Source organism: Sminthopsis crassicaudata, chromosome 3 (genome assembly GCF_048593235.1).
Source record: "Sminthopsis crassicaudata isolate SCR6 chromosome 3, ASM4859323v1, whole genome shotgun sequence".
Taxonomy (NCBI): Eukaryota; Metazoa; Chordata; class Mammalia; order Dasyuromorphia; family Dasyuridae; genus Sminthopsis; species Sminthopsis crassicaudata.
In genome coordinates, this window is record NC_133619.1 from 616,568,263 (window position 1) to 616,578,700 (window position 10,438).

The 10,438-nt window shown below is 44.2% G+C and overlaps 1 protein-coding gene across 1 annotated transcript; it reads right to left on the bottom strand.

The window, feature by feature from the left end:
• Positions 1-2,415: 2,415 nt before the first annotated feature.
• Positions 2,416-10,171, bottom strand: LOC141559993 (chymotrypsin-C-like). The gene is made up of 8 exons (XM_074297636.1): positions 10,094-10,171; positions 9,403-9,494; positions 8,325-8,422; positions 7,147-7,269; positions 6,100-6,236; positions 4,645-4,790; positions 3,481-3,633; positions 2,416-2,610 (listed from the first exon to the last, which is right to left on the bottom strand). Exons 1-8 carry the CDS (start codon positions 10,131-10,133, stop codon positions 2,596-2,598), a joined length of 804 nt encoding a protein of 267 aa, XP_074153737.1. The 5' UTR covers positions 10,134-10,171; the 3' UTR covers positions 2,416-2,595.
• Positions 10,172-10,438: the final 267 nt, after the last annotated feature.

Here is a 10,438-nt window from a genome sequence, read left to right on the forward strand (position 1 = left end):
TGAAATATTTTAACCTATCAATTACTTAAATTAAAATGATTAATAAAATAAGTTAAATATCTTTTATGTATAATAAAACCAATATAGTGTTTTAAATTATTTTATATGTGTTTAGAAGGTGGCAAAGAACACTGAACTTGGAACCAGTTTGAATGACTCTGATACTTCTTAACTGGAGGATCTTGAGCAAATTGAAGCTTCAATTTCTTCATCTATGAAATGGGAGTGATAGCGCTTGTAATTTCCTTCTCTTAGGGATCTGATGAGGAAAATTATTTGTTTACCTTAAAGCTTAGAGAATTGGGGGTGGTAGCTATTACTGCTGTTGACTATTGACTTCTTATCAACTAGATATCTCAGTGTAAAGAGTACCAGGCATGGAAAAAAGACTCATCTTTTTAAATTCAAATATGGCTTGAAATACTTAATGAACATGTGACCTTGAGCAAGCCATGTCACCCTGTTTGCCTCAGTTTCCCCATCTGTAAAAATGATATGGAGAGGGAAATGGCAAATCAGTCCTGAATCTTTGCCAAGAATACCTTAAATGGGTTCATGAAGGGTCAACATAATTGAAACAACTAAACAATAAGCAGACCTGGGGATGATGTAGCCATTTGGCTCATCTGTTTAAGCCTGGAGCCAGCATTTCCTTGGCATACACTGCCATCACCACCACCCTTCTTACCTGACTTTACCCAGGGAACAGGTTCAGTGCCCTCTCCTCAGCTCCCATGACCCTGGGTTGCCTGGGCAATCCTGAGCCTAACAGTTGACAGAATGGTTTTTTTTAAAACAGCAAGTGATTTTGGAAATAGAGGCTTTGCAAGTGAATCTCGGTTTTGATGTTTATAACTTTAACAGTTTGTTAGTCACTCAGTCAATAAATTGACAAGCATTTATGCCAGGCACTATCTTAAGTGTTGGATGTTAGGGTTCAAGGGGGACCCCAAAAATGTTGGGATTCCAGACCAGTGTCATGAAGTGTCTCTAAAGAATTTGTGGGCCCAAACCCATCTTCAAGTCAAAGGGCAAAGTTTATTATAATTGTAACATCAATGAAAGCAGACTAAATTCCAAAAGAAGTTAACAAAGAGCCAAGAGCAAGAGGGTAAATTTACAGGGAAACCAGACTTTTCATGTCATATGGCTTAAAGGTGGAGTTCAGGAGTGATATTGTCCTGACTTTGTACATAAGTGCAGTTCTCTGGGCAGGACTCAGGAGAACCTTCTGGAGGTGTGTTTTTTAGACTTAAAACATCATTAGGTCAAGTGTCAGAAATCCAATTTTGTTCTGCACCTGTGTTAACTTTAAGCACCTCATTACTGTTGCTCATTAGTCTCAGAAACCCATTATCACTGACCAACAGGCTGTTATCTGACAGCCAGCAACATTTATGGGCTCACCATCCTGGTCATATAGAGTAAGCTGGGGTAAGATAGTCTAAAGGAAGAAATATTTTATTTATAACTACACCACTCCTAAGACCAGGTGGCTTCCTTCCTAAGGGCTGCATCATATCACTGGGGATACACAAAATAGCAGAAATAATTCCTGACTTCATTGATGTAAAGGGCTGAAACTTTTGAGTTGATGCACTGAGGTCGGACAACCGAGCACTTGAGGCTGATTACCGATTGTACAATACTCTATTAGAACATGCTTGGAAAACGGCCCTTCCCACTATTCTGTGCTGGCTTGATAATTGGTGTATACAGAGAATTGCAGGAGGGACTAGGGAGTGGAGTAAGACTAGCCAGAGTCACTTTTTGGGTGGTAGATGAAGAGGAGAGGTCATGGAGATCCTGCATCCAACCAATTCACTTCTATCCTTAAAGACCAAGAATAAAGACAAAGGATTGTTGCTTATCTTGACTCCATCTGATTCTAAGGTATCCAGGGTGCTAACCCGGAAATCACAGATGAGTTCTTGCTCTAATAGAGAAGCAACATGTGAGTGACTAGGTTTATAAAAGAGAAATAGAGAAATGTTAAATAACATCAGAGAAAACACTAGAAATTATAGTGGAAAGTGGGATTTAAGCTGGGAATTAAGGCAGAGATGAGCAAGAAAAGCATATTTCTGGTCTGAGGGTGAGTTACCTCAAAGATACAGAGTTGGGAGATAATAATGAAGTGCTACAAAAAGGCAATTGTACCTGTGACATAGGCTGCTGAGAAGAGAATAAACTAGAAGAAGGCTGAAAATTTAGGAAAAGGCCATTTTACAAAATGCAGCTTATATAGAATCCTAGAATAACAGGTCACCTTCCTGTGTGGATGTCAGTTTCCTTAGGTAGCTTAGGCTAGGTGATGATGAAGATCCCCTCCAAGCCCTAAATTTTATCAAGTTTATTAATCCTTCTGAATTTTTCTTGTAGGAAGGGGATTGTATGCTAGGGGGTGAGGAGGTCCCACTGGAGAACCCTGGCCGTGGGACCTGTCAGTGGAAACTTAAGGAAAGCATCCAGACAACCAAGTAACTGAGCATATAGACAGGAGAGGAGACTTTATTGAAAATCCAAGATGGGACTGAATGGGATGGTTTATTGGGAAGTATCCAGAAGATTCCCAGTGGAGAAGCCGGTGATCATTTAAAGCATCATTTTCTGGAGGAACAGAGAATAATTTGAAGACTGTCTTAAAGACTGTTCATGGGGTCCAAAAGACCTCAACACAGGACTCAGAAGACCCAAGCTTTTGTCTATTCTGGGTCATCTTTATTAACTGAATATCACTGGCTGCTACTCTCAAGTTATTGCCTTCCCTATCTTCCTCACTGACCTTTCTAACTCTTCACTTAGATCTTACCATTTCCTGAACCCTGAGCCCCTTTCCTAAACTCCTGTGTCCCCACAAATTCCACATCTTCCTCCTTGATCCTCCATCTTATTTAAAAATTTTTTTTCCCCAAGTCTCCATCTTCTTGCTGAACTCTCATTGGTTCAGTGAGCTTTCATGTCCTCATTAAGCCCACATCCTTCTACTGAGATCCCTCCTCTTTACTGAACTCCAGTCTCCTCACTGAGCCCCTCTCAATTTATACTTAAACCTACTCCTCCATAACTCTAGTCTTAGTCACTGACACCACTCCCTGCATTCACTGTATCCTGTTTTCCTCCTTTGAATCCCCCTCAGAGCCATTTTTTCCCCATCATTGAATGACCATTGAGCCCCTTGCATTCTTTTTATTGGGACCACATTGCCTAACTGAGCCTTTATTCTCATCCCCAAACCCTTATCCCTTAACGGAACCCCAAAGACCTTCAAATGAGTTTCCTATCCCTACAGCTAAGTCCCCATCATTTTCATTCTCCCCTACTCCTTTCCTGAACTTCAATCTGGTCCTTCCCCAATGCCTCCCATGCCCTATCAGAGCCTCCATCTCCCTCATTCAGTTTAGCTTTTTCATTGTTGCTGTTGTATGGATAAATGAATGGATAGATATATCAATGAAAAACTAAATGAGTGAAACCCACCTCATTAATCCAGTCAGTGTAGGCAGAGACCCGGGTGAAGACTGTGGGCTTCTTGGCTGTGTTGCAGCTCCAGCCAGAACCAAAACTCACAATTCCTCGCACTTCCCAGGCTCCATTTGCAGCCTCACAGTTCAGGGGTCCACCTGAATCTCCCTGTCCCCAAGAAATATGAGCGTTGGTCACCAAGTAACTTATAGACACCAAAAGAAGGTTCCTCCAATTATGAGGTTATCTTGAAATGGCCTTGATTTTCTATGTGACCTCAGATAATGTGTGCCTTGATTTCTCCAATCAGTCCCAGCTCTGATCTCTGAAATTTAGAATACTACTGAGATATAGGAGGGTGTCAGGGATTAACTCTGTTAGCATCTCAGTTTTCAGGTATTGGTGGTGGGGTTGGGACCGATGATGAGGTTGGAAATGATAGAAATGTTGGTGATGACCAAGATGATGATGCTGGTGGAGAAGGTGATGATGAAGACGATGTGTTGGTGGTGGTCCAATGAGATAATATTTGTAAAGCACTTAGTGCACTATCTGTAGAATTTAGTAGTATCCTATAGTATGTAGTTTATATAATATATATATTATGTGTATATAGTGTATGCTATAGTATATAGTAGGCACTATATATAAGCAATTATACTTTCTCCCCTTCCCCAGTGATGGAGATGTAGAGTTGAGGGGAGCGAGGAAGGGTTGATGGTGACAAAATTAGTGACATTGGTGGTGATGAAAATTAATGCTGTCAATGAAGAAGACAAAATGATTAAGGGGTTACTTACTGATGGGGTAATAAAGGCAATTTTTTACATTGCTGTTGTGTTCTATGGTTTGTAAACACATTTTTTACACTAACATGATAATGTGTGTCTCTTTGTGGGGCTGGTGAGGGGATAGGAGAGAATGATTGATTTTTGACATAGGGACATCAGTGATAATATTGGAAAATGTGGAGGGGCAGGAGGGATCAGTGTTTAAGCTTGCTCATGGCAGATGAAGCCTTATCTGTAGCCCCAGATCACTCGGGTTGGTTTCCCTACATTTTGGAAAGGGCTTCTGGGTCCTTGTCTGGAAAACAAAAGCTCTCTGCATCAGGACCACTTTCTCTCAGAAGACCCAGCCTCTTCCATCCCCGGCTAGCTGTTCAGCATGATGACTCACATTGCATCCTGAGATGACGCCATCTCCTCCAGCACACACCATGTTTTGGGTCACCATGCTGCCCCACCAGTCTTTCTGGGTGCATGTTGCGTGGTCCACTGCGGGCAGTAGGCCTTGCTGGAGGTTATCAGCAATGGGGCCGTTGGCTGGGGAAAAAGAGAACAAATTATGACTGAGTTTTCTTCCCATGGTCCCAGAACCCAACTGCTCCACACTCTTATGGAATTGTCTGAAGGATGACTGGTTTTCAAGCATAGAGGGCTTGTAGAAACTCAAAGGAACTGTACAAAGTGAGAAGATCTGTATTACTAGGGAGGGAGATTTCAGAATGTAGGTGATCTTATTCTTTGTAGATTGACAGTGGACCATTGTCCATTGTAGGAAATGATACAAAAAGTGTCAAAGCCAGGAGGGCTCTTAGAACAGAATCCAGGATATCAGAGATGGGATGACCATTAACACACAGAATATTAGAGATGGGAGGGCCTTAAGAATACAGGATGTCAAAGCTGGGAGAGCCCTTAAAACACAGGATGTTAAGGCTGGGAGGGCCTTTGGAACCTAGGAAGTCAGAGCTCGGAGGGCCGTTAGGACACAGGATGTCAGAGCTGCGAGGGCTCTTAAAACACAGGATGTTAAGGCTGGGAGGGCCTTTGGAACCTAGGAAGTCAGAGCTCAGAGGGCCGTTGGAACAAAAAGTGTCAAAATGGGAGGGTTCTTAGAACAAGGGATGTCAGAGATGGGATGACCCTTAGCAAACAAAATAGCAGAGATGAGAGGGCCTTAAGAATACAGGATGTGAGAACTGGGAGGGCCCTTAGAACAAAAATTTTGGAGCCAAAAGAGATTAGAACTGAGAAAATCAGAGTGGAAAGTGATCTTTAGTGATCATTCCGAGAAAACCCTTCCTTTTACAGATGAGAAAAGAATGATTTCCCCAGTCCTGCTGTCCTGTGATATGGCCGGACTCCCTTTGTAATGTTTGTGTTCTGTTCTAGGGGCTCCATTTTAGAATAGACATAACCAAAATAAAGCATGATCAGAATGATAAAAAGGGAGTCTGGACCCTTGCCCTATGCTAGTCCTGTATCATTGTGGTGGAAGCTGCTGCTGCTGAATTCCCTTAATCCTGTCCCTGACTGATCATATGAGATTCTGGGTAGATGATTTAACTTCTCTCAGTTTCCTTACCCACACAACTGCGTCGGTAATACTTGTATGTTACTGGGCTGCTGGGCAAATAAGTCAAAATGAGAGAGGTAAAGGTACAGACACTATACACACAGAAGCTATATTTCTTCTCTGAGGCCTCTTCCTCTAGGAAGCCTGCCCTGATTAGTTAGCCCAGACTGCCTTCTGAGGCTCTGAGAGCTTGCTGGTCCAGGAGGGGAGTCTGAGGATAGGCTTTTTCCCAGAAAAGACAGCTAAATGGGGCATGGAAGGCCCGGCACTTACTCCAGAGGCGTCCCCAGCCAGTCACGTAGCAGGGATAGTCCTGGGACAGCAGGGAGTCCTTTGGGGGCAGGCAGGCCACCTGGATGGTGTCACTCAGCTCCACAGGCTCAGCCAGCTTGATGAGGGCGATGTCATTGCTAGGAGCAGAATTCAAGAATTCTGTTTTTGAACCCTGTGCTTATTAACACAGGGGGTTTGTTATTCTTTGTCATTTCAGCATGTCCAACAAGCCACGGCCCCGTGTTTTCTTGGCAAAGATACTGGAGGGTATCTCATTTGACAGATGAGGAAACTGAGGTAAACTGGGTGAGATGACCTGCCTAGAGTTACAGAGCTGGGGAGTGGGTGAGATCCTTCTGACTCAGGCTCTCAATGTCCTTTTTGGGGGGAGGAGGAGCTGAAAAATGTCCCCGTCCCAGCCCCCAAGCAGCTTAGCTTCTACTGGGACAGGGTGAAAGCTGGTTCTGTTGGATGAGAGAGAGTGGAGGGGGAAAGATGGTGAGAATGTCCCCTCCTCTCCTCCTCCAGGTTAAAGGAGCTCTGGGTTAGGACTCACAAGGCTCATCTAGCTTGGCCACTGACTTGCTTTATGACCATAGATCTTTTTTTTTTGGCTGAGGCACTTGAGGCTAAGTGACTTGCCCAGGGTCACATAGCTAGGAAGTGTTAAGTGTCTGAGGTCATATTTGAACTCGGGTCCTCCTGAATTCAGGGCTGGTGCTCTATCCACTGCATCAGTGGATGCCTCAACTTGCCCATGTATAAAATGGAGACAAGAATTCCCACTTAACTTATGTCTGAAAGGCTCTGAAGGCAAAGCTCTGGGTAGTGCCTCCTATAAAAAATCCCCTATTATTATTATTATTATGGTTGAGCTGAAGCAGTGGGAAGGACATCTCAATAGGCAGGAGAGGACTGGAGCCGTTACAGCCCCCATCTGTCAGAGTCGGTGTTGTTGGAGATGCATGATATCATGGAGGCCAGTTTTGTGGTCCTCACCCTGAGGGCCGTCTCCACGTCCAGGGTACCAGCGTGGAGACTACTCACCGCACCAGGAGGGAGCTCCACTTCTCATGGACAAAAATGGTATCCACGGCCACGGCCACGGAGCCAGCCTCTTCCTCCACCAGGTTATTCTTGCCCAGCAACACTCGGTAGGTTTTGCCTTTGCTGTGGAAAGGGAATAGGGAGGGAATCTGGTTACATCTGGGCCCTGACCCATTCATGGCCGGTAAGCCTAATTCAATCCAATTCCACAAACATTTAGTCTACCTATCACCTTCACTGAACTCTGAGGGAAGAGAAGACCTGAGCATTATCTTCCAATGCCTGGAGTACCAAAAGGGAGGAAGGGTTAGATTTGGATCCTAACTGGGGCACCTAGGTGACAGAGACCTGAGCTCAAATCCAGTCTCATTTACTTACTAGCTGGGTGTCCTTTAGCAAGTGACTTAACCCTGATTGCCAAACCACCCCTTCAAAAAAACCTGACCCTCCAAACCCAAACAAAAACTAATTAAATCCTAATAGAGAAAACTAAGATAAAGATATGGAGGTTATAAAAGGTAGATTTTTGACTCAGAAGCATCATGTTGTACCAAAAAACATATAATAGTTGAATTCAGATTTAAAGACTTATTTTAACACATTACTAGCTGTGAGATTATAGGGCTCCGTCTTTGGCCTGTACAACAGACCACCTGGGCAGAAAGCAGACCTCGATAAGGAGTTTGGGAAACATTATCTGCAACCTCCCTGGCACAGAGGTGGAGATTGTGAGTCCTCATGGAGGACTCCGATTATCCAAACATTTGCTGGAGCTCTGGTTTTTCCCAAAGTATAGTGGCTGGTACATTTTTTACTTGACTTCATGGTAATTTCATCCTTCAAACTAATTTGTTTTCAAAGGGGAAATTCTATTTATTCTTGCTTATTTTTATACCCTAGGACTCACCCAGGGTCACACAGCTAGGAAGGGTTAAGTGTCTGAGACCAGATTTGAACTCAGGTCCTCCTGAATTTAGGGCTGGTGCTCTATCCACTGCTCTACCTAGCTACCAGACTTTTTTCAATTCTTAATCAATGCTTGTTCTATCTATCTATCTATCCTGTCAATGATGCTTGGGCAGCTTTCAGGTCCCATCATGGATGGAGGGGGGAGAGAGAGCCCCCCCCCCACATCCTTGTTCTGTGCAGTAGGATCCATGGTCCAGGGAATGACTCACCTGATGCAGTGGGCAGCAGTCAGGACGTGCTGGTTGGAGATCAGGGTCCCTCCACAGGTGTGTCTATAGGTGTCATCCTTGAGGTACTGGAGGGAGATCTGCCAGCAAGAGAGAGGGACAAGACTCAGGCAGAGCATCGAACCCATGCTGTTGTAACTTAAAAAGTCTCAGCCATTCTAGATCATAGCTTAGGAGGAAGGGACCCAAAGGTCATCTTGTCCGGCTTTCTCATTTTGCAAATAAGAAAAACTGATGATCAGAGGAGTAAAGCAACTTCAAGCAACTTAAAGCTACTGTTGATGGAATGGCAGGCCTGGGATTTGAACTCAACATTGTTTTCTCTGACTCTAGCACTTATACTTCACTATTTGTAGTGAACCACATTGCCAGTCTCCCTCTGTTTGGGTAAGGCTGGAGACTTCCTTAATAACTCACACACAGGGGCAGCTAGATGGTGGGTAGAGCACCAGCCCTGGAGTCAGGAGGACCTGAGTTCAAATCTGGCCTCAGATACTTAACATTTCCTGACTGTGTGACCCTGGGCAAGTCACTTAACCCCAATTGCCTCAGCAAAACAAAAATAAAAAGCAAAACCTTCAAGAAACCCTGATTTCAAGTCCAGCCTCTGAACCTTGCTGGCATGTAGCTCTGGGCAAGCCGAACCCTCCAAGGACACCAAACAACCCTCAAAGATGGTAAACTGCAGAGAAAGAGCTCATTTGTATTGGTGAAAGGAGCTGCCTCATCTGGAGTTTGCCGTATCAATCACTTCCCGAGCCCCTTCAAAGTCACCCTAAAGCACTGTATGTAACAAGTCTGTGTAGTACATAGAGCAATGATGAGTAGCCAATATTCTGTAGATTCAGAGGAAAGAGAAAGTGAGACAGAGTGAATGGAATTGGACTTTTAGGCTTCTGGAAAAATGGGATTTGAGGCTCTGTAAGCAATAAAGGTTTAGGTGGGCCAGAGGGTGGTCCCTGCTAATAAAAGGGGAGAAGTGGGACTGAGCTTAGGCAAGAGGGACTTTCTGACTCCAGGCCGCCATTCTGCTCAGCCCAGCACACAATGGCTTCCTTACCTGCCAGGGCCAGCTGTGGGGCCTGGCGTCTTCTCCGCCCACCACCCTGGTGGCCAGGTTGGGCAGGTAGGTGGGGACGCCACAGCTGGAGGCTGGAAGAGAGATCAGAGACGCCTACATGAGTCACATCAAGAATGGGGGCCCTGGACAGCTGGTGTGGAGATGGCCTGACTCTACCCCAATGGACCTTTTTTTTATTTTTTATTTTATTTTTTTTTAAAGCTTTTTACTTTCAAAACATATACAGGAATAATTTTTCAACATAAACCCTTGCAAAACCTTGTGTTCCAATTTCCCCTCCCCTTCCCCAAATCTCTCCCCTTGACAAATAATCCAATATACATTAAACATAGTAGAATATCTGTTAAATCCAATATATGCATCTATATTTATATAATTATTATACAATTATACAGGATAATTGTATATCTTGTTGCACAAGAAAAATCAAATCAAGCAGGGAAAAATGAGAAAGAAAATAAAATGCAATTAATTAACAACAGAAAGAGTGAGGATGCTGTGTTGTGGTCCTCCCTCAGTCCCCACAGTCCTCTCTCTGGGTGCAGACGGCTCTCTCTGTCACAATATCATTGGAGCTGGCCCTTTCTAAGGAGAAAGTACTGGTCTTAAAGACAGTCACAGAATAGCGTCTGGGAGGATCTGTGGACCAGCTCTCTGCCTTCCAACTTACCATAGCCCAGGACCGCAAGAAGGACGACAGAGACCAACATGATGCCGGTGTAGGGAGTTCGTGACCGATGGGGCCGGTTGCGAGGGTTCTTATAGACGGGTGTCTCAGCCTGGGACCTGAGCCAAAGTTGAGATCATTTCTTGGGGGAGCCAGAGTTCCTGATAAGGGTCTTGCCCTGACCTTCAGCTGATTACTGATTAATGAACTGAGAACTTCTAGGGCCAAGGAAACATTTCCTAAAACCCCTAGGAGGGACTGGGAGCCTCCAACTAGGAGGTAGCCTAGAATTCTAATAAGCAAATCTATTTACCACCTGTTTGTACAGAGTGTTGAGCTTTGAAGTCT

Coding starts and splice junctions, on each gene's coding strand:
- LOC141559993 (XM_074297636.1), bottom strand. CDS start 10,133: ATGTTGGTCTCTGTCGTCCTTCTTGCGGTCCTGGGCTATG. Junction 8,423..9,402: donor CCCACAGCTGGCCCTGGCAG/GTAAGGAAGCCA, acceptor TCTTGCTGGCAG/ATCTCCCTCCAGTACCTCAA. Junction 3,634..4,644: donor GCGTCATCTCAGGATGCAAT/GTGAGTCATCAT, acceptor TCTTGGGGACAG/GGAGATTCAGGTGGACCCCT.